Consider the following 23,303-nt stretch of genomic DNA (forward strand, 5'->3'; position numbering starts at 1 on the left):
GTCTGTGGATACATTAAGGTGACTTTTTCTCAAAACTGCTTCAGCTTCAGAGAGTTGTATTTGTTTGTTTTGGGCCTCGCCCGGGAAATCCGTCAACGTGTTTAACTTTGGTATACCGTTGTACATTTTTTATAAGCATTTAGTAGCATTTAAATTATTCTAGATATAACGGAACTCTTAAGTTTTGCCGGTCATGCTTGCATTAGACAGACTGTATATATTTATGTTACTAAAGTGAGCTTTTGATACCAGTATTCGAATAATGTTACAAAACCTTAAGTTTATACAATTTCTAAGCAAACAAAATTTAAAAAAAAGTTAGGTTTTGTTTTGCAGAAACCGAACTTACCGTTTGTGACCCAACATGGCTGAGGCCGAACTTCAATTTGTGCCAATCTAATTTATACATTTGAAAATAATGAAATTTTGAAGTTGCGCGCTCAATTCAATAATGACTAATAGGCTATCCCATGAGCAGCCTTGACAGGTCTTATGCACCTTGAGGTTGTATATAAAGAGTTTTTTTATGGCACAAGTGTCTTCGGACGTTTGCCATCTCTGCGGAGGCCTCCACGCCACGTAGCAGCACGCCCGACTACGGTAGACATCCGAATAATATGTTTGACTTATTCGCTCTTATGCGACACTTGTTTAGGACACAATACAGTTAATAACTAATAGCGTAATTAGCAGAATAAAAATGGTTTTATCTTGGCAAAATCACAGCTGAACTGAATTGCTCTAAGGCAGTTTTAACCATCACCCAGATATTTTGTTTTATAATTTCGGATTTGTATGCGTATGGGTGGGTATATTTGTATAGTATGCACATATGTATGTATGTATGTAATATCATGCGTTAGAGTAAGCACAGTTATGCAGATATTTACATGCTTTTAGATTTGGCCATATATTTATTTGGAGTTCCATATTTCACCTTAGTAGTACATAGAGCTGAATATACTTAGTATTACATTATTGTTATTTTTCTATGTATTTTCAGATAAAATGAGTAAACCAGCACATGAGCACAGCTATAGCAATAACGAGTTATTTTAAATGAATTTCGATGCCTACGTCTAATTCTGGAGGAAATTTAAAGGGCAGAAAAAAATTAAATTTTTTACTATTAGGTATTTTTGGCATAATTAATATTGGCTTACATATTGCATGAGTTGAGCGACCTAAACGACTCCGGTAGACCTTTCGAAACGCACACATGCAATAGTGCAACAGCATCATATAAGTTTTGCACACACTGGCGCATACGGGAGCGTCCAGCAAATGCCAGACGTAGCTAAGTTCTCAGTTTCTAAAGAGCAGCACCAGCACCAACACCAACACCAGCATCGACAATACCACTCAGTAAGCAGCAATAGTAAAAGTCTGAATATGAGTCTGCTGCCAAAATTTGACTTGGCGTTATCAAGAAAATCGACGACGTTTCTGTTGGTGCTGTTCGGTATCGGCTGCTTGGGATATATACAGGCCGAGCGTGATTTCAACTTTAACGACTCGCAGGTATGAATCGAGACCAAATTTTTTTCATTTTCATACTCCTAAATATAGTGCATACGTACACATCCATGCACATACACACATACGCGCATTTGCATGAGAGCGGGTATGAATCAAATCATTTGTTCTTTTAACTGTGTGTACATGCAAGCACATCTACATACAAATGTGATGCAGCTATGTACCATTCTTTTTATATACGAGTATTTACACGTGTAGACGAATGTACGTTTTTATTCCGATTAGGGCAATTGCTTGAGTGGCAAGGACGGAGACGAGTAGATGGTGGCTAATAGCGTTATAATTGTTTTTTGTTTGTTTGTTTGTTTAATGGGAAATTGTTTGATGCAGTAATCAAAATATAAAACAAATAAAAGTGCATTACACTCCAATTCTAAGAATCTGCTTCCGTGTTTGCGGCACAAGGAAAGATTGCAGCTGTTAACGAACCTTCATACAGGTATACCACGAACGTATGTAATCACTACGCCTAGGAATTTCTCATGTACCTGAAAACCTTTTGGTTTTTTCGTTTTTTATAAATTTTTTTTATATAGCTTTTGTTTAGAATTTTATGAGCATAGTTGGACTTCTTTCATTTCTTATCTCCACTACTATGTAATCTTATCATACTTGACTTCTTTTGTGGCTTTTAGAGTTGGTGATAAAAAGGCATGCGTGTGTTTGCATACTTCCTCTGCCCTGCAGAATATTAGACTGCTTCAAGATTTGCTAACCGCGGGATGATATCAGCTTGCTTTTAGTGCTATTAGTTTTTAATGGGCATACTTTGCATCCATTTGGTTGTTCTTGTTTGGAGACTTTCCAAATTTTTCTTGCAGGGCAGCTTTTCTTCAGACAGGTATAAAAACAAGTAGAACAGTAGACGTGTTATATGTATATCATTACCTCCACGATTCTCAGAAGACCACTGAGACGGACGATGCGCCATTAATCATAGCGTTAGTAGGTATACCTCCGAATGAATAAACATTTGCCTGTGTGGAATTGTGTGTACATACAGAATTATTCCAAACCCCAGCTACTTTTCTGATATTTTATATACATAATTTTTACTAACTTCTGAAAAAAATTTAAAGCAATAAAAGTGTAAATATAGTTTATCAATTAATTGTTTACACAAATTCATTTCTAGACTTATACTTTATGAACTAAAACTTCGCACACAAACTACAAAAGTCGAAATACAATAGTAAAAAAAAAACAGCAGTCGGTAAATATTGCGGTTGTCAATTGATTCTTTGTGTAATGTTAAACTCAACTCGGAGTACAACCGAAGCTAACTAACGATACTTCAATTTCGAAGGCAAATCAGCACGTGCATCACTGCCATGCCTTGTTGGATATATTCAATATGTAAAATGCACATCTTATATGTTTTCGCTTTCCGTTCTGCCTTAGTTAGTTTCATTCCCTTACTACAGAAAGAAAGCGGCTAAAGAAATAGCGGGCATTTTTTTAATGAAGCTTAGAACTATTTATAATATTATTACACACAGAAAAAGGAAATAAGCTCGAATTTAAGCACTCCGGAGGCAGACCAACAAAGGTCACTAAACGCGACCATTAAACAATTTTGAAACAGATCAGCGATGATCTACAAACGAACCCGAGGCAGTTGACATCGAATATTAAAAATGATTGCGGAGTTACTGATTTTCCAAGGTAGTCCGTAGAGTTTTAAAAATGCATAAATATTGTTCCCAAATAACTATAAAGAAGCCATTGCAGTCTGCAGGTAATATTAAAAAACGGCTTAACTTTTCTGCGGAGTATTGGGATAACGTTTTTTTCCCGACGATACACGAACGATGCTTTGTTATCAAGATGAACGCAGAAAGGCTGGAGAAAGCCCAATCCAGCTTTATATATATATGTATATGTAATTGGCGCTTACACCCGTTTTGGGAGTTGGGCCGAGCTCCTCCTATTTGTGGCGTGATTCTATCATTTGATGTTTCATGCACCGAGACTCGAACTTCCGAATGGTAGTCACGCACCAACCAATTTGGTTACGACGATTGCAACACATCTTTCCAACAGATAAATATAATACCATCTGCGCTTTTTCAATGACGTGATGGCCAAGAAGTACTGCTTGGACATTCCTAAAAACGAATTGTCAAGGAACACGATGAAATTTGGATTTGTTCACCTCCAAAACGCCAATAAACTGAAGTACAAGCTGAACCAGGACAACCCAAACGCAAACCCTTGCTGTGCAGGGTCTGAGTTGAAGTATTAATTAATACGGAAGTATATTAAATTGAAATCTCTGAAAAGATTCACAATAAGGCTCTCAAATGTATGCTAGTCGTAAGCTAGAACCGCAAAAGAAAAATAAGGAAATAACTGGTGACTGTTATGTTATAATAGCCGAAAATATCCAAATCCACCATAATTTCGTAATAGTTACATTTATGGTTCTCGGGCGAATTTTACTAAATTATATCCCCCTAATGTCAATTTTCGTTTTATTGAAACTATACCTAATGAGTAAATTTATTGTTTTTCAGGTTTGCATGTATTATCTACATCCAATAATTTTTAGAAAACGATTGGAGCACAGAGACATTTCTGCATTTATTTATACTCACTCAAACTCAAAGTAGAATGTTTAACAATGTATTCCTAATCCAAATTTAATCCATTGTTTTTTTGGAAGGTAGTACATTTTCCCTTTGTCCCCGCAGTTTTCGTATAGCTCAGGATGTTTGTTTTGTTGCTATACAAAATTTCGACATTTCAAGCACAGGCAAAAATGGAGTCTGAAAGCAAAGCGTCTTCGTGAGTTCGCTAGCCGGGAAACAATTTTATGTTTACCTCTTTGTTAACTTCTGTTTTGTTTATATTTCGGATCATACTTATACATACATGGTGATGTATTGCAACATAATCAAATATGGAGACCGAGAACTTGCTGAAAATAAGAAAAAATAACAATAAAACCAGCCTTTCACAGTTTTGTTTAAAGTAAAAGCTTTTTCCATCACATTGATGCATTTTTTGCTCTTCCATCGGTTCGTTAAGCTAAATACACACCAGGCAACCGTTGCAGCAACTCGGCCATGTTGAAGCAACCGTTGCCTCGTGTGTAGCTGTGTTGCCAAATGATTTTCGTGTTGCTGCAACCGTTGCCTGAAATATCAAATAAATTTGATTTTTGGGATAGGTTGCTGCAACCGTTGCTTCGTGTGTATCATTGTTTACTGCTTTTACTCGTTCAGTTCGTTGAACACAAGCAAAGAAGAAGGTTCGTGCGGAGTAAAATAAAGTGAAAAAGGAAAAAATGGCAATTGAAAATAATGAAAATTATGTTAATTTTATTAACGAATATAAAAATTTGAGAGAGCTGTGGGATATACAATAAGTAGTGAAAAATATAAAAATAAAAATTTTAGAAAAAAAGCATACGAACAATTAAAAAATGAATACAATAAAATTGATAAAAATTTCAAGTTGCAAGATACCGCAAAGTTATTGCCAGTCTAATTTCTGCTGATATTGCCTCTCTCATTATGGTATCTTGTTTCGTTATTTTGGCCTTTACGAACTCCAACAATTTTCTAAACAGGGCTTCGTTCATCCTCATGTAATTTTTATAGTCCGCTGGCTCATTTTCCTTCAGTTCTTTCAGCAGCCTCTCGTTCGAAAATTCGATTTTTTTAAAAGCCAATTTTTGGACCAGATTTTTTTTCTCTTCTTTTGTTGCATCTCTTGTTCCTCATTTTCGTACAATTATAATAAGAGAAGTAATTTTACGCATTTCGTCGATCATTTAAAAAATTTAATTTTACGTATCTTCCGCTTGTACCTTTCCTGCACCACAGTTATACACAATACTGAGATTGAAGCAACGGTCGCAACGTGTTTCTTAAACAAAGGCAACACGTTGCTGCAACCGTTGCTTCAACGGTTGCCTGGTGTGTATTTAGCTTTATGCATATATAAATGTACGTACATACATACATACAAATATTTGCTATGTAAGCAAATGTCCAAATGCACCCATATGCAGTTAAATACATATGGAACGCGTAATCATACATACATAAAAATATACGCACGAATTGCTTGACGCAATGAATGTGCTTTCATCCATTTTACCGTTCATCAATTACTTTACTCTTTGAGAAAGAGAATTTCGAGCCCTGTGCGCAAAAAAAAAACGTAAACAGAAACAGAATTTAACAGGGAAAGTGTTTTTTAATTTTCTTTGCTTTCCGCTCAGTATTGCCATGAAAATTAACATATACTTAACTATTGTTTGGTCCAACCTATGCCATACAACTCCAATTTTATATCTGCAAGACAACGGTAAGTTTTGACGCTTACGTCTGCACTCACATGAGTCATATACTCACTTTATGAGTCAGAAATACGGTTTTAAGAATAGATTAATTGGTTTTCACACAAATATACACTTTTTTCGTACAACTTTTTGAAAGTCAAATCTACCACATACCCCAAAATTAGTTTGGGGAAGAAGAAACCCATGGCTGTAGTAATCGATATCTCGTAAAGTATCGGCCAAACAATTTAAAGTTTATGCTCGTTGTCAAAGTGACATTTTTCTTTGATAAAGACGAAAATGCAAATGCAAATGTGAATAGTGTTTATGGTGCCGATGATGTAACAGCTAATTACGTGCAATTTTGGTTTCGTCGATTCCGTTCAGGCATTTTTCATGTTAAAGAAAATATCGATAAAATCGCAGAAATAATCCAAGTTGACCAGCATGTTAGTAGTCGTAGCATCGCCTAGGAGATAAAGATCGACCATAAAACAGATTTAAAACTGTCATCTACGCCTTCTTACGCTCTTCCTTATTATGTACGATAGCAACCAGTCTTTTTGCTACCTCTTTTCCACCACATGTCTCTTCTCAATTTCTTTAGGTGTTTCTACAGACACGGATTCCCTACATTCCGAGGAAAACAGTTTGTGAATCACTTATTTCCACAGCAGAATGACCAGTAATAAAAAAACTAATATATCCCTCCGTCATCCGGGTCTGGCCAGACTTTTTCGACTTTGGACGTGAATTTAACATATTTTTATTATAGCTAACGACTTGAGCTTCCACAAAGTTTCCTAAAATTAAATTTTCTATCGATTTATGGATATAACCGTTTAAAAAGTATCCTCGAATAGGACGGAAAGAGGCTAGATCCGGTTGCCCATCCGAAGGTCTTAAAAAGGTGTCCAACGTAATTGTAATTTAGTCACTTTGCAAATTGCTCTTGCTCTAAACTCATAACGGTAGATCATACAGCTATGTAATTTTGAAAAATAATGCGTGTGATAATAAATGATCAATTTTCATAAAAAAGCAAAAATCAAAAATTTGCGTCTAAGGCTCGATATTTGCCATGGTGTTGAACATTGAAAATTTGTACCCGCATACCGAGCCGGTAAAATAAGTATTGTCGAAAAAATATTTTAAAACTTTTGCTTAATTAATTTCAATAAAAAATCTATTCCGAAAATTTAAATGTTAATGTATGTATATAAACACCTACATCTATACATATAAAAAAACATAAAACAATAAGATTTTTTTATCTGGCCGTACTCTTGGATGCGGCTTTTGGAAAGGTAAAGGTCAAAATTGTGATGCGCTTGTGAACAGATGTAGTCTTTGGTGGAGCTCTTACCTGCAGGTGCGCAGTGTAGACAGTAGTATATAAACACCACATACATACGCATCTACATGCTCGTATATATATATGTATTCACATGAATTTACTAGAATGCCTCTCGCGGCCAAAAACAAACTTCTGGCAAGTGTAAATAATTAGACCGACATTTGATGTTTCTAGATGCTGCATCCGTACAACGCTGAGTAATGGCTAATGTGAGCTGAATTAAAAAAATAATTTAGGCATACACACATCTATGCGCATCTATGTGTATGTATACATACATACATATGTATGTACCGAGCCAGTTTTGAAATTACACAGATTACGAGTGCTTCACATTGCTAAGTTCAGCAGTGCTTGACTCATTTAAGATGTCAGCCTTAGGTCCACGCGATTTCCTGCTCTACGATATTATTACCTTTGCTTAATTCGGTTTATGTTTTTTGACTTCAACCACTGTAGACGTGACTTGCCTCTGCTATTGCATATTTCATACACACATACATACATTTACATATTGTATTATACATACCTTCGATCATTTCGCAAATCCACATATCGTATATCCGTTCTTAGGGAAAACCACAAAAGTGGTTGCTTTCATAATTTGCCGATGAGTGCCGTCATTCACCGTTGTACACCTTCCAATTTGAATCATGTTTTTGAGTTATGCAGATTCTGATTTACATACAAATATTATATATGCATGTTGTTATGTACGTAAGTGGACTCATAGCCTAAATCATGCGCTGGAATTGAATCATTTAATGTTTCCATTACTATATTTGATAGTGGTGCGGCCATATTAATACAAACTAGGATCGCCCGTACTTCGAAATTTTGGATGTTATTCGACGTTATATAAATACGGAGAGCAAAATTTAGTCATACTTATTTTTAGTATTTATAGTCATAGAAAGAAGTTGAAACATATATAAATGGATAGCTTATGTTAAAACTTTTTACATGACATACATACATATGTGAATAGATGTAGGGGTGGGACATGTAAAATTTGCTTTTTGAATCGGCTATAAAAAAAAACTAATCAATATTTTTCAAAACTTTTTTATTTTGAAGATTGAACATTTATATGAATGAAAAATAATATCGTTCAAATGACTGCCACGACTGGCTTTACAGTAGGCCATTCGATCAACCCAATTTTTAACCACATTTTCGATTGTTTGGGCTCCAATTTCATGAATGGCAACTTCGATTTCGTGTTTTAAAGCATCAATCGTCTCTGGATGGTTCGCATAGCATTTGTCCTTAACGGCTCCCCACAAAAAATAGTCCAACGGGCTTAAATCACAGCTCCGAGGCGGCCAATTGATATCGGAATTTTGGCTGATTATTCGGTTTTCAAAAACGGTAGCCAAAAGTTCGAGTGAAACTTTGGCAGTGTGACAAGTTGCAGCGTCCTGTTGAAACCAAATGTCGTCCATGTCATCCTCTTCAATTTTTGGAAACAACTCGTTGAGCATGTCACAGTAACGCTCGCCATTTACTGTAACCGCGGCTCCTCGCTCATTTTCGAAAAAAAATGGCCCGATGATGCCCCCAGACCAAAAACCGCACCAAATAGCGACTCGTTGTGGATGCATTTGCTTCTCTACAGTAACGTGCGGATTTTCTGAGCCCCAAATCCGACAATTTTGCTTATTGACGTAGCCACCGATGTGAAAATCAGAAAAGAAAAAGAAGACTCACCACTTTGGAAATAGGTTTTCAATATTTCCCAATTTTGTTCAAGCGTATAGCGTCTCATTTCGTAAATGTCAAACCTTTAAGTAAATTATGAACACATTTGACATGTCATTTGTGTTACCATTCTCAAAAAAATAGGTGGTTCAAAAAGCAAACGCTATATTACCCACCCTGTAGTAAAATTAAATGTGAAAAATATCCCATTTTACCTGTATTAAGCGATCCTGTGTATTTCAAATATCATAATTTTTTTTTATTCATGAATTGGAAACATTTAATTTCATGTATTACGGAAAGAAAAAATTATTTTTTTTGAAAAACCATAATAAAAAACAATCATTAATTAATCCATGACCATCATAATTTCTGAATCAAATTTATAATATAGGGGTTTTCAGTAAGAGCGCTTCAACTTTTGAACTTTTTTGAATAAAACACAAACGGTTTGACTTTTTTAACTAATTTTTTTTATTATCGAGTTTGAACATATACATTTAAGTATGAAATTCGATTTCTTTTGCATGACCACCGCGTGCACGTTTTACGAAGTCCAATGGTTGAACCCAATTTTCGACCACTCTTTTGCATAAATCGGCCGAAATTCCAGCAATTTCGCATTCAATATTGGCTCTGAGCTCACAAATCGTTGCCGGCTTGTTACTGTAGACCAATGACTTCACATAACCCCAAAACGGGACGGCTTGTACATATTATAACATGATATATCATAATACAGGTAAAATAGTGTGATTAATTTTACCTTCACCTATCACTTATGTATCTATTTTAATACATTGTGCAAACCGTCTCCACATATACTATCCATTGGTCAACTTTTTTCTCTGACTATAAATATTAAAAAAAGATACGACAAAATTTTGCTCTCCGTATTAATATTAGATTTCTAGATACGTCAGTAGCTTAAAATTTGGGACTCGGTTCACTAGTTAGTTTTTAGAAAGAAATGAAAAACGAGAAATTGTTAGTATGCATCTAAAGCAGTGACGAAAGCAATGCATTGACATTTTGCGCTTGTATTGAAAAAGTGAAGATCTCATCACTGGAAAACATTATACGTGAAAAGGAAAAATATTTTGTGTAAACTTTGGAAAGAAATAAAATATCAAGTATTTTCAAAATAGAAATAAATATTAAATATACAAATTTTAGAAATAATAAAATCTATTTTCCAGCCAAAAAACTTGATGTGGATTCATACATGAAGGTACATGAAGGATAAGGCACACGTTGATCTGACATTTTATTTCGATGCTTCGTTTTTATAATCTTCGCCATTGAAAATGAAACTTCACAACAATTAGTTTGTGACTGCAAAAATATTTTGTTTTAAGAACATGCTTTTATTTACTCAATCGCTTGTAACTAATCTTAAGCCTGCCAGTAGGAATGGGTGGGTCTGCAATTTTTTAGATATTTTACTCTGCTGATTTTTATCTCATCATCGACCATGGGTAATCGAGTTTTTGAAGTACCATGGCGCAAGCATGGAATGGAATTTGTGACACTGCAGTTTGTTACACTGAACTTTGCTCAAGGATATTGCAGCCGACCGGATTATTCTGAAGTTGAAGCAAATATTTTAGTTTTATTAAAGTTCTTCAATTCGTTATCAACACTCGTTTGCAGTGAACCTAATACTTATAGAAAGATCTTCCTGAAGCCTTCAACAATTTTATTTGCTGCTCAGTGGCAGCGTACAATCAAGCCTGAGTTTGGGTAAAAAAGAGAATCTGTGCTGTCTGCATATTAATCGATGTTTAAGTTTTAAAAAGCTTCCATCGCGGCTATGATTTGGTCGTCATTGATCTAAAGAGGGTGCTCTGCCAATGGCTTGAGCACATGGAGTCCACTTATGGTTATGAACAAGTATTCAATTCAAAAATCCGATTTAGATATAAAATTACTCATACATTAACTTTGGACATGTATTTCCGCACAATTTTGGCACTTTAACAATAAATTATCTTATACGTATGTGCGTGTCTACTTTAGGAATTCTTCACTCCATCTTCGTCAGAGTTATTTATTCTCCTTCCATTCTGTCAGCGAACTGTTATTCAACCTTTTATGAATGTGTTTGTATTACAAAATAATTTAATTTATTTAAAGAGAAATATTTATAAAAAATAGCTACACTTAGAGTATTAAAAAATAATAATATATTACTTGTGAACATAAAAATAACAAAAAATTTTGTTGTACTTAAAATACTTCTACCAAAATTGCTTTATATTGAAGTAATGTTTGCATTAATGTGTGCAAAACATAAGCAATGAACAACAGATATTCCTCAGACGGATGTTGCTTTAATATTTTGTCTCACGAATTACTTTTCCACACTTGTTATTCATAGAGCTTATCAAGTTTTTAATTATTGTCCTTGGAATATTTCCCCTTTAAAGTTTCCAAGCTTAGAAAAGTGAACTAACTGAATAAAATTGACTCTGTCTCTGAAAATGTGTTTCGGTTTATTTTCCTATTGAAGGACCTTCTTCGGAATATGGCAGCATTATTGTCTCCAAAATGTTATTGTATTTGAAATGTTCTACAATCCTCTTGATTTAATAAAAATACATATAGAATCCTCACCCTGCTTTAAAACGGCCATGACACGTCGCCTATGCCGCTGAAAGCCAGGCCTGCAGCGGAAATGAGTTATTCCAACCGATCTCAAAATTATCAAATACGCTCCTCACTACTTTTCATCTCAACAACAGACCCATATTCATATTTACGGGCATTGTACTTTTTAATCTTAAAACCAGAATGGAGGCTTAAAATGGAGTGTACAAAGTATAGTTCGCTTACACATTTTTACGATATTTCGAAGAAAATAGATACTTTTGAAACACTGTATTCTTCAAATTTACTTCTGGCTACTTACATTAATTGGTAACTTTAGATCGTTTGCTAAGACCGGTGAAGAAATAAATGGATTTATATATCGCTTATCGGTATTTTCGTTTGCCACGTGGGTAATGTAAAGTTATGTATTTTAATTTCCCAGAAATTTATTTCCTTTTGCAATGCTAAGAATGATTCTCTTTTAATTTTTATTGTTAAAAAAATCACACAGAACTACTGTACTTTACAATAGGGTTGGCATCAGGTGACTGTGAAGGCCAATCCAATATTTCGGCCCCACTTCCTTGTTTCCACTCTATACACCTTCGGTTTCAATATGTGGGATCGGTGTACTCCTGTAAAATCCAAGGTTGGCTAGTTCTTCTAAACATCTTCGCAGCTGTCGGTAATAATGCTTCTTCTATTCAACAACAAATTGGCGGTAATCACTAAATAAACGGCCAAATCCCTTTTTCGGGGAAGCAGCCCCAACCACGAGCCTTGACTGGATGTTTATCAGTTCGTTGATTATCAGCAGAACACCAAGACCGACGTATGCAACTATTCATCCAAAAGGAAGATTCATCCGTGAATATTACGGTAGTCCAATTCCGTTCTGAATTCGCTCTAGCCCATGCAAGTATTTTTTTCAATGTGTAATAATGAGAGTAGCGGTATTTTCGATGTGGTCCGGAACTTGAGGTCTTCTCCACATTAACATCCTCGAATTGTGTCTTTGGGTACATTAACATCACTTTTTCCTTAAAACTGCTTTAGCTTCACACAACGAAGTGATTGTTTTGGGCCTCGTCCGGGGAAGTTGCATCCGTTTCACTCATTTATTTATGAACATCTTCGACTTCTCTTAATATTTTGCTGCAGATCATTTTTTATAAGCGGAACTCATTTTGGCGTTCACGCTTCTGTTAGACAGGGTGTATTCTTTCAATATGCAATCCAGTTGAATGAGTTTCGCACAGTACTGTATACATATATGCAGGCCCGACTAGAGGGAGGGGGGATCGGGTACTTTTTCCCCCGGGCCCGGAGTTCTCAGAGCGGCCCGGACTCGAGATTATACGTATTTATATGAATTAGACATTATTGGAAAGGGCCCGCATTTGCATCTTTCCCCCGGGGCCCGGATATGCTCTCTACGGCCCTGCATATATGTATAACACACACACATGTATGAATATTAGACACGGTTGAAAAAAGTTGCAAAAAAGCATATGTTGAGAGGATTTCGGCACCTTAAACTATTTTTTTATTGTAAAAACCGCCAAAATGGGTTCTCTTACTCTCTCTACTTGATTATTTGTTATGTGATTTTCAAAAGCCTGACGTATTGGAGTAAATTTAAAATAACGGACCTTCTTGTTTGCCGAGAGTAAACTCGTGGAGTAACAGTTTTCAAAAACGAATTTATAAGTATTTCTGGTTTTGTTATTATTATATTGTTTGCTTATAATGCCGTTACGTAAATTTTGAAGAATTTCTTTGCTATTCCCAAAACACTAACCGATTTATAGTTGTGAGCGAGTCTGCACGTGCTTTCGTCGATAAGAAGTGCCCATTTCTCATTTTTGGCACAGTTGGAAAGCCGCGAACATTTTAGTTACCCTGACTTGCGTCACTATTTAGTTTAGTAATTTCGCCACGCTTAACTCACAAATACGCGTCCTTGCTTACCACTTGGTACAGTTGGCTTCTGTTTAGTATAGATTACATATATGTAAGTTTGTAACGCATATTTTAACAGTTGACAGCGCTATTCTTTCTTCTGTTGTTAATGATATCAACAATAAAAAGTGAGTAAGTGTTAACCCCAATTTTTCGCAAGTGGTGATAAAACAAATTTTTTGTCGGTAAGCTATGTAGTCAACAAATACTTATTTTATTATAAACTCCTTGTAATTTAAAAATGCACTGATAATTTCGAAGTGTAGTGTACTAAATGGGTCCTTAAATAAAATATAGAAAAATTGCGCAATTAAGGGTTAATTGTTCCGCATGAGATGGTAAATGATTGAAGTGTTATAACTTTTTTGTTTATGAATTCAGCAAAACAGTTTACAAGCAAACTTTTTATGATTTTTAAAGTACTTGAGATTGATGAAACAAAAATGACATCTTAGGGGGGTACAAGTCTGGGTAACTGGCCCAAATATGTAAAAATGAGTAATGACATATTGTTTTTGAAAATCATGTAACAAGTAACCAATAAAAAACCAGTTCGGCTGTTTGTAGAAGGACAAAAAATTTTGTATGGTGCCGAAATCCTCTAATACCGTGGTGTACTTTTGGAATTTTTTTCGTATGTAGATGTACGCACTATACGAGTATATTCAACTTTAATAATCTGTAGTCAATAATCTATAACCAATAATGCTCAATTATTTGTACAATTCTAATTTAGGTTCCGCTGCTTGAACCGCGAGATGACCCTGCTCACACTCATTACAGCTATGACCCATATTCGGTGGAAGTGTCGAGCTGCCGCTCGGCAAACAGCGAAGTTGTGCTCTCTTTAGTGCTGAAAAATTACGATTGGACTGATTTGAGTGACAATAAAAAGGATAAAGTACTTGAAAAATTATCCAAGTTCTTTGCCATACCGAAGGTATCTATGAACATACACACATATTTGTGCACATACACCTTCAAGTACATAAAATGCAATTAATAATTAAAAATATGCTGATTTGATATTTTCCATCCCACAGGAATTTATCGTTATGGAATCTGTAACAAAACGTGAACTCAGTGAAATGCAGAATGAATCAATACGAAGGGGTCATAATAAGTGCCATAATAATTATAATCGTCCTTTGGGAAGAGTTAGCTTTGTGGTAAGTTGCTCATATTCAAATATCGCTAAAAAAGAAGAAGTTACTTTGACAATCATAGTAATTGACATAATTATACAGGGTTAATGCCCTTAAAGTATGAGCCGCATCCAGCAAATGTTATAGGTATTCGAATATTTTGAATTTTGTATTTAGCTTGGCTGTGGGTCTACATATTTCACAATGAGTGAACCTATAAACAAACAAATAGGTGCTCAAATGAAAGATGGTTCTATTGATAATATAACTGGTGAAAAGTTCGGCTGGTGGGTTATTTGGCGCAAGCACTACAAAACGAGGTAAATATTAAATTGATATAATAAATTGTATTTTCGATTTCATGCAAACTTTATATGTTTTTATCGCATAGAGTGCAACGCAATCGGCGCCAAACCGAGGGTTCGGGTGCAGATGAGGTCGATGATGATTATGACTATGGCTACGATGATGACGACGAGGACGTCGTGTATGTATAAAATCTAACAGTAATTTATGTTAATGATAAAGTGAAATGTAAGCGACTAAACAGAACATCCGTTTATTGACTTGAACTTAAGCTCTTAAAAGTGCTCCGATATCAATGACGGATAGGCAGAAGCGCATATACAGCCGGGTTAAAGGATTAAACCCCTTGAGTAACATCCTTATTTCTAGTTACACTAGCACTGTGGGGTGTTTTTGTGCTACAGAAATTGCCTCTTGGCAGACAACCTCCGAAATTGTTATATTTCGCTCTAAAACATGCTGACCAAAATTTATATTTAAATACAGATTTTGTAGCTGGAAACATCTTAGGCATTACAATTTCTCTCTAAATAAATATCAAGAACTTTATTAAAATAAACTAATTTTTTTCCAGCCATACCCCCTCATACAATTTTTTCATACCCATGTGTAGGTAAACCCGCACTTACATGTTCATATTTATACAAATCTCGGATCTTCAGATTCGAGATCTTTTTAATTTATATCAAACACATAGTTTGAATGAAACTTAGTTGGTGAACTTATGATGACTCATTATTCATTTCACAAAAGCATATCTTTCTTAACACTTGTCAAAACGAACGCCATTGAACTGTGACGGCTATCAAAGGAAGACACTGCCAGAATGAAACTCGAACTTGAAATACTCTCTACTCATTTTCATATTTTGTATTATTGCAACTAAATTAAAAATTGTATTTATACTTTTGCAGGGAAAACGTAACGGAAGTACCAGCTGTCACCACACATGCGCATCGTCACCATCATGGCGTGGGACAGGTGAGTGTCCTCTTAGCAGATTTAGCAACCCAAATTTATTATTTTACGAAATATCAAAAAAGAATTTAGAGTTAAATGTTTCTCGCGAAGTGGCGTACTTATTGTGGTCATTGTTCAGGGTTTCACTTATTTCAATATTGCACTTTGTAATTAATAATTCAGTCGTTGACATCATCACACTTATCCCTATAAGCATAAACATGGTAATCAGTATTTAACTCATTTTACATACGTTGAGAATTTAATATTAATCAAATGATGTTTCTCCTCTGGTCTCTTTTTCTTCTTTATGTCTTTTTCTGTGCTAACCTCTAATCGTTTTCTGTGAATTCAAACGTAAATGAATTAAACGAATCAAATATACTGACAAATACAATATCACATGGCAACTTTTCTATTTATATATTAACTAACTGTTAACATATATTACACCATCCATTACATACGCACATTATTGGTCAAACAAACAAACTTCATCACACCCACATACCCAAACGCATACACTTTTCGCACGCCCGAACGCTATCTTTTGCACATTTGTATCGGTAGTCAAATCTCGAGGATAATAAGTTGGACATGGCATCGGTGTCAGAATCATCGATATCAAGTAGCCAAGTCGCCGATCCGGAGATCGATGCCGAAGTCGATGGCGAGGAAGGAGTTGCTGCTGTGGCAGCTGCGTCGTCCAATGCCAAGCACTTTACTTCAAACAGCGACTCGAACTTCTTGCTACCGAATAAAGGAAGTAATATAGACGAAGAAATAGTTGAGAGTGTCTCACAGCTGGAATCAGTTATAACTAAAACCATTGAAAATACGAAGAATATCAAAGAACTCCCTGTTATAAAGAAGGAAGTTGGCGAAGATGTTCCTGTCGCTGTGGAAATTGCAAAGGAATTGGATGTTTCGAATGCACTTGAAGAGCTCGGCCAATCTAATAATTTAGATATTAATATGAATTTAAAAGAGGCACAGCCAGGAACCTCAAGTGCTAATCATGAATTTGTAACAAGCAGCATAGCACAAATGCCATTACATCTTCGCAATGAAAATAAAATTGACAATGAAAATTTTACATTTGGAGCCGCTGCTAACGTTTCTGCTGAAGCCGCTGAAGCCGATGCTAAAGTAGGTTCACCGTTGGGTGCCTCCATTAAAAAAAACTTCAATGAAATTGAGGATATACGCTTGGATGATGGCAATTCAAATAAATCGGCACTGGATCCCACTAACGCATCGGTTCTAAACGAGCTGGAAGTAATTGAATCAATTTCACCATCTGGTGTAGATGTGGGCACCTTGTCATCGGTAGCTATTACTTTAGAATCGTTTGCACCCAGCACTACCACCATAATGAATCCTATTGTTCTTGAAATGGCAAAAGCCGAGACGACTTCTTTGCTGCCACCAGCTTTACACACGCTTTCAATAAATGTTGGCAACACAGCTTCAACAACACTTGCACCCGTCCAATCAGCCAATGCTGTTGCGACTTCATTATCCGCATTACCGTCATCATCCGTTTCTTATCCTTCCTCGCCTTCATCATCATTCTCGGTATCCTCCTCTACCGTGTCAACTACGCCATCGTTCTCTTCGTCATTCGCGCCTCCCTCCATATCATCAACAACCTCAGCTTCATTAACGACAACGACACCATCCATCACCTCACCACAGTTTACGAAGGTAAATAATCAATAACTGCTACTTGTGGCTTCTTCACAACCTCGTTCTCGTTCTCGTACTCATACATATGCATATATTCTCAAAAATCGCAAAACTACTAAAAGTTCTAAATTGTTTTTGTATGTAAAAATATTCTATCCGCTATCGTCGTGTGTTTTCTATATCGCTGTATTGTACGCTCGTATGTAACTCGTTTCCCAAGATGTGTAGTTTATTTTTTATTATTAATCTGAATAATACTCTCGGCAGAGCTGTTAAATTCAATGTCATTGGGGATGAATTTCATTGAAGTTATAATCAGGACCAACATTTTTTGGTTCCAATTTAGACACTTGAATATGTCTACAATTTGTTTTTCCTTTTAAATATGTCTAAAAATTCGATTTTAAAAGTTTTTGAAAATAAATGAGTTAAGCAACGAACAGCCCGTAAGTAACAGTATAATTTGAGAAGTGATATTTTGCATATTAAAATAAAAAATCGGGAATAGTTATTGAAATTTGCACAGGACTGAAAATTTTCGTTAGATTTTAAGTTTTGCTGTAGAAAAGAAGAGAATCCTGAGCAGCCTTTTATTTTTTTTATAAAAGCTGTAGCAAAACGTTTTCTATAATATTTTCAAAATCAGTAAATTAAAATGATTATCTCAATTGACTGCAATATTTTACAGCTCTGGTAGTTAGTTGATCTATTATAAAGTGGGTATTAAATAATAATAGGAAAAAAATATGTTAGCGGTACAAGTTTTGAAATTTATATTGGATGAGTTTTTCAACTTTGGACTCATAATTTTTCTATTTTGTTGAGCAAACTACGAGGGCTGTTATTTATATTTCCGGCCAAACAATGGAAAAAAGAACATTGGCAACAAAAGCAACGAACAGCCCGTAAGTAACAGTATAATTTGAGAAGTGATATTTTGCATATTAAAATAAAAAATCGGGAATAGTTATTGAAATTTGCACAGGACTGAAAATTTTCGTTAGATTTTAAGTTTTGCTGTAGAAAAGAAGAGAATCCTGAGCAGCCTTTTATTTTTTTTATAAAAGCTGTAGCAAAACGTTTTCTATAATATTTTCAAAATCAGTAAATTAAAATGATTATCTCAATTGACTGCAATATTTTACAGCTCTGGTAGTTAGTTGATCTATTATAAAGTGGGTATTAAATAATAATAGGAAAAAAATATGTTAGCGGTACAAGTTTTGAAATTTATATTGGATGAGTTTTTCAACTTTGGACTCATAATTTTTCTATTTTGTTGAGCAAACTACGAGGGCTGTTATTTATATTTCCGGCCAAACAATGGAAAAAAGAACATTGGTGGTTGATAACGGTTTTATTGTTTTTCAAAATATTCTTCATGATAATATTCAAAGCAATTTGCCCACTCGCATTTTCTGTACGCTTTTTTTTATTGTGGAATACAACGCAAACACACCTTTTTTACCATGAAGAGAGATCAAGTAAATTCCTATTGATACCAGTCATACTAATACCCAAGGATGCTTCAATCTCACGGTAGGTGACATGATGAACTTGCTCAATCATTTGGCGCAGAACATCGCTGTTTTCTGGCACAACAACTGATTTTGGACGACCCTCCCGGAATTCGTCAGCGAGCGAATTGCACCATGAGAAAACTGATTGTACCAGTTTTTTACGGTGCTTGCTAGCCGTATAATGATTTTAGCTCATTGATGCATTCTTGTCTTGTTAATCCTTGTCGAGAATTGTGAAAACAAAAATCGCACGAAAATGCTCACGGTTTAATTACATATTTTTGCCGAAATGAATTTTTAAAGGCACTGCACAGAATATTTTCATGGCTTAGACATCAAATCGTTCTGCCTTTATGGTAAAATGTGTTGTTGTTGTAGCCGCATAATTATTTCCTGTGCATATACGAGGAATGCTGCTGAAGTGACAGTCCTTGGCCAGATATAAATCCGGGTTGTTCCGGTTACGTAGAACTGACTGTCGTGGGAACGTGGCTTAGACATCAAATCGTTCTGTGTTTATGGTAAAATGTGTCTAACATTGGAATGTTAGAATCTTCAGATGGCGCCTTACAATACTAGAAGTACCCAAGGCCAGAAATATATTTAGCAACCCTCGTAGCGAGTAAAAGAAATGGGAACCACAGAACATATATTACAAATATACTTTTGCTTCTACGACGGTCGGATTAATGACGGTGCTTCCAGGAGCTATGAATTGGAAAATATGTTACGCTGAAACGATTATTTCTGTGTTTTCTAAATAATTTATTCTAAATGTGAACATATTGTATTTATAATCTATAAAAACATATTATTGGTTGTCTATTATACATTTGTGTGGATGCCAATGCAGCAAGATCAAATGCTACAAGAAGAACATCGCCAGCAAACACTTTATCAATCGACGAAATCGTTTGAAAATTTCGAGTTGCCCTCGTTGACGCCTATAAGTGTGGAAAACTCGGAAGGTAGCACTAAAAGTGTTTCCGAGGCTGCACCAAATGATTTATCTATGTTCACCACACAGAGGCTGCCAACTTCAGATACAACAACCACTCATAGCGTACAGAGTGAAAAAGATGTCACACCCTCTGAGCCATCGTCAACATCAACTTTCATGACTTCGTCAGTGAACAAAGATGTTAAAAAGGTGAAAACTCAGCTAAAGCTTTAGATGAAGGCTGTAAAACTGTACACAAAATTACAAACCTTGAAGAGGTTCCAGGCACCAAATAGTGCAATAAATTAAAAGCCAAAGTCGTGATAAATGCACATTTTATGTTGGAAATGCAAATCCGAAATTGTTGAATGCATGTGCGCATACTTTTTGCATAGTTTGTGATTAGTACCTCATATCCCGGCTACCTTGCAGTCCTGCCCAGTCCGAACACCCAACCACTAATTGCTCATGCATGTCCATACAAAAACATAGCAGTACAGCGCCCACTATTTAGCGAAAACTTGAGTAGCGCTGGAGGCGTTAAAATCGCGTTAATTGGCATCCAAGCGAATTCCAATGAGCTACAACAAACTTTCCTGACGATTGCTTTTTTAAGATGTATCACAACATTGAACCACTAATTACATACATATTACTGTTGCACATTTACACCTCATAGTCGTTAATTGCGTTGCTGTTGTGTAGCTGGCAACGCACATTATTTTATGTTGTCGATGTATGTATGTCTAACTGTCTTCTTTGTACTTTAGCCATCTAAAAATACTGGAATATTGAATACTAACAATTTCGCATATTATCCATGAATACATTTAATTTTAGTACCGTTACTTTTGCTATTGTTATGGTAGTATGGAAAGTGGAATTGAGGTTAAAATAATAGCATCGAATAGGTTGATGCCTTAATGAGCAATACAGGAATAGGGTATAAAGTTTTATTAACAAGATTTATGAAATATTAAAGCAAATGATTTAGTTATTCTAAGCTTGGCGCTTCAAAACTGAGTTAAACAAAGGCTCTCTTAAACGGCTATTATTTTTCCCATTACTGTACACTCTACATAAGCATGTTTATTGGAAATATCGTAGTGCAAATATTTGTTCTCTTATGTATATCAAGCATGTTAATTTTAGAAAAAATGAGTTTTTGAATGAGTTTTGTGAGTTGATTTTATTTATTTGTTTTGCAACCATCAACCAATCAACGCATTGAATTCAGGATGATAATGAGACGAGCACGATGACTCCTGGGCAAGACTCCAGTCAGACGGTAAGCCCGTTATATCACAACTCTTCAACTATATAAACATAGAACTACATAATTTCTTTATTTCTTTACCTAAATAATTTTTAGGCGTCCACTACACCTGCTGCTTCCTCTCCCACCACTTTGCTAACTTCGCCAACAATCTCACCTGTAACAGTAAGCAGTGACACCGTTTCTCCCGCAGTCAGCTCCACCGATTATGCAGAACCCAAAATGGAAAATACGCCGCCGATGATTCGCACCCGCTTGCAGAAGTTCGCTGTGACATCAGGCAAAGCGTTTTCATATTCAGTGCCACAGGACACCTTCTACGATACAGAGGATTTAACAAATCTACGCTTAGATTTGACGGACAAGGATGGACGAGAATTGAAGGCGTCGTCGTGGCTACAGTTTAATCCCGAAACGCATGTGCTTTATGGACTGTAAGTGTTGATTTGTGTAGTAAAAATACGGATTTTTCGCTAGATTATAACAAAATTACTTACTGGCTTGTAGACCATTGGACGACTCTGTATCCAAATGGCAATATAGGCTATCCGCAACGGATTCTGGCAACGATTCGGTGACGGAGACACTTGAGATCTCTGTGCAGCAGCATCGCGGTGTGCGCACTGTCAACCACGAGATAAGCATTACTGTGAAGATGAATGAGAAAAATATGCACAACATTGATTGGCAGCTAAAATTAATGCGCGGTTAGTAATGTGGAAAATTTTGATTTATTTGGGAAAATATGTTCAATTTACTATTTGGTTTTAGACGTGGCCTCAACATTGGGCGACGAAAACACTAACTGGATTGTTGTGCGGGAGATTCGTCCAATGCCGCAGGATCCGAATACGGCCACTTTTGTGTATTTTAACGAAACTTTCCCGACCAGCGAGTGCCCAGAAGCAGAACTCAATAAGCTGGTGAAGCGCTTAGATGCTAGTCGTCTAAGTGATTTGGTTTATCCCACACTGAGTGTCAAGTCCATAACTGGACAGCTGATTGGTGCTTGCCAAAAGTCTCATATTATTAAGCCGAAACCCACGACTCATATAGCGACAAATGTACCGCCACTGCCCCGAAATCAAGTGGATCGAGTAAATGCTACTGTTGGTCATTTACTTGTTTTCAAAGTTCCGAGCGATACATTCTACGACCCGAACGATAATGAGCATCTGACGTTGACACTGAAAACAAAGGATCACAAGGAACTAAATCCGCGACATTGGTTGCAGTTCGATTCGAAGAATCAAGAGTTCTATGGCATACCAAGAAGTGGTGATGCTGGTTCAGAGGAATACTTGTTGGTCGCCCAAGATGCTGGTGGGCTAAGCGCAACGGATGCGCTAGTCGTGGTAGTAAACCATGCACCCAAAAGAGAATTCAGCATCTACTTCAAAGCGTACCTGGCCATCCGGCATGAGCAGTTCAATGCTGATCTTCAGCGGAAATTTGTGGAGCGCATTTCTCAGTTGTTTGGTGATTCAACTACACAATATGTCCAAATACGGTCGGTGACACCACACCTTGACTCAGACAGCACCATTGTTAGCTTCTACAATACGAGTTTGTACAAATCCCACAATCGTTGCCCTGAGGAGGAAATTGAAGCAGTTCGCAGTGTATATTTGGTCAAGGATCACATGGTTCGTGATCATGTGAAGAAGGTTCTTGGACCCGAATTAAATCTCACCAATATGCAAGCGTTACCATTAGGCTTGTGTCACCGTGAGTTCTTAAATAAATAAATAATAAATGCTTATGAAATTATTTTAAAATTATTTTACATTGTTACCTTTAGCTCAAACTGACGATATACATCGCGGCCATGTACCTATGAAGCCCGATCAGCCAACTCTGAAATCCAGCTTCAGTGAAGAGTATATGTACACGATCATACTTCCGGCTGTGATTATAATTAGTATGATTATAATCGCTTTGCTTATTGCGTGTTGTCTGCATCGCCGCCGTCGTAAGAGCGGCAAAATGGAGCTGGGTAAGTATATTCTTGTATTGAAATCTTAG

At 36.1% G+C, this 23,303-nt stretch overlaps 1 protein-coding gene across 6 annotated transcripts in view; it reads left to right on the forward strand.

The window, feature by feature from the left end:
• LOC129246213 (uncharacterized) overlaps nucleotides 1-23,303 on the forward strand; it is a 65,249-nt gene that overhangs the window by 36,797 nt on the left and 5,149 nt on the right. For 4 of the 6 annotated variants that reach the window (XM_054884823.1, XM_054884822.1, XM_054884821.1 and 1 more), the window contains 12 exons: nucleotides 1,004-1,521; nucleotides 14,179-14,382; nucleotides 14,486-14,611; nucleotides 14,765-14,907; nucleotides 14,979-15,074; nucleotides 15,808-15,874; nucleotides 16,424-17,560; nucleotides 21,240-21,290; nucleotides 21,375-21,712; nucleotides 21,786-21,985; nucleotides 22,050-23,006; nucleotides 23,080-23,274. In XM_054884823.1, the coding sequence (XP_054740798.1) occupies nucleotides 1,285-1,521; nucleotides 14,179-14,382; nucleotides 14,486-14,611; nucleotides 14,765-14,907; nucleotides 14,979-15,074; nucleotides 15,808-15,874; nucleotides 16,424-17,560; nucleotides 21,240-21,290; nucleotides 21,375-21,712; nucleotides 21,786-21,985; nucleotides 22,050-23,006; nucleotides 23,080-23,274 (3,751 nt within the window). In that variant the 5' untranslated portion in view covers nucleotides 1,004-1,284. Of the gene's footprint in view, nucleotides 1-1,003; nucleotides 1,522-14,178; nucleotides 14,383-14,485; nucleotides 14,612-14,764; nucleotides 14,908-14,978; nucleotides 15,075-15,807; nucleotides 15,875-16,423; nucleotides 17,561-19,915; nucleotides 20,213-21,239; nucleotides 21,291-21,374; nucleotides 21,713-21,785; nucleotides 21,986-22,049; nucleotides 23,007-23,079; nucleotides 23,275-23,303 lie in introns of all 6 variants that reach the window. The other 2 variants (XM_054884825.1, XM_054884827.1) reach the window with 2 other exon arrangements.

The sequence above is a fragment of the Anastrepha obliqua genome, chromosome 4 (genome assembly GCF_027943255.1).
Source record: "Anastrepha obliqua isolate idAnaObli1 chromosome 4, idAnaObli1_1.0, whole genome shotgun sequence".
Lineage (NCBI taxonomy): Eukaryota > Metazoa > Arthropoda > Insecta > Diptera > Tephritidae > Anastrepha > Anastrepha obliqua.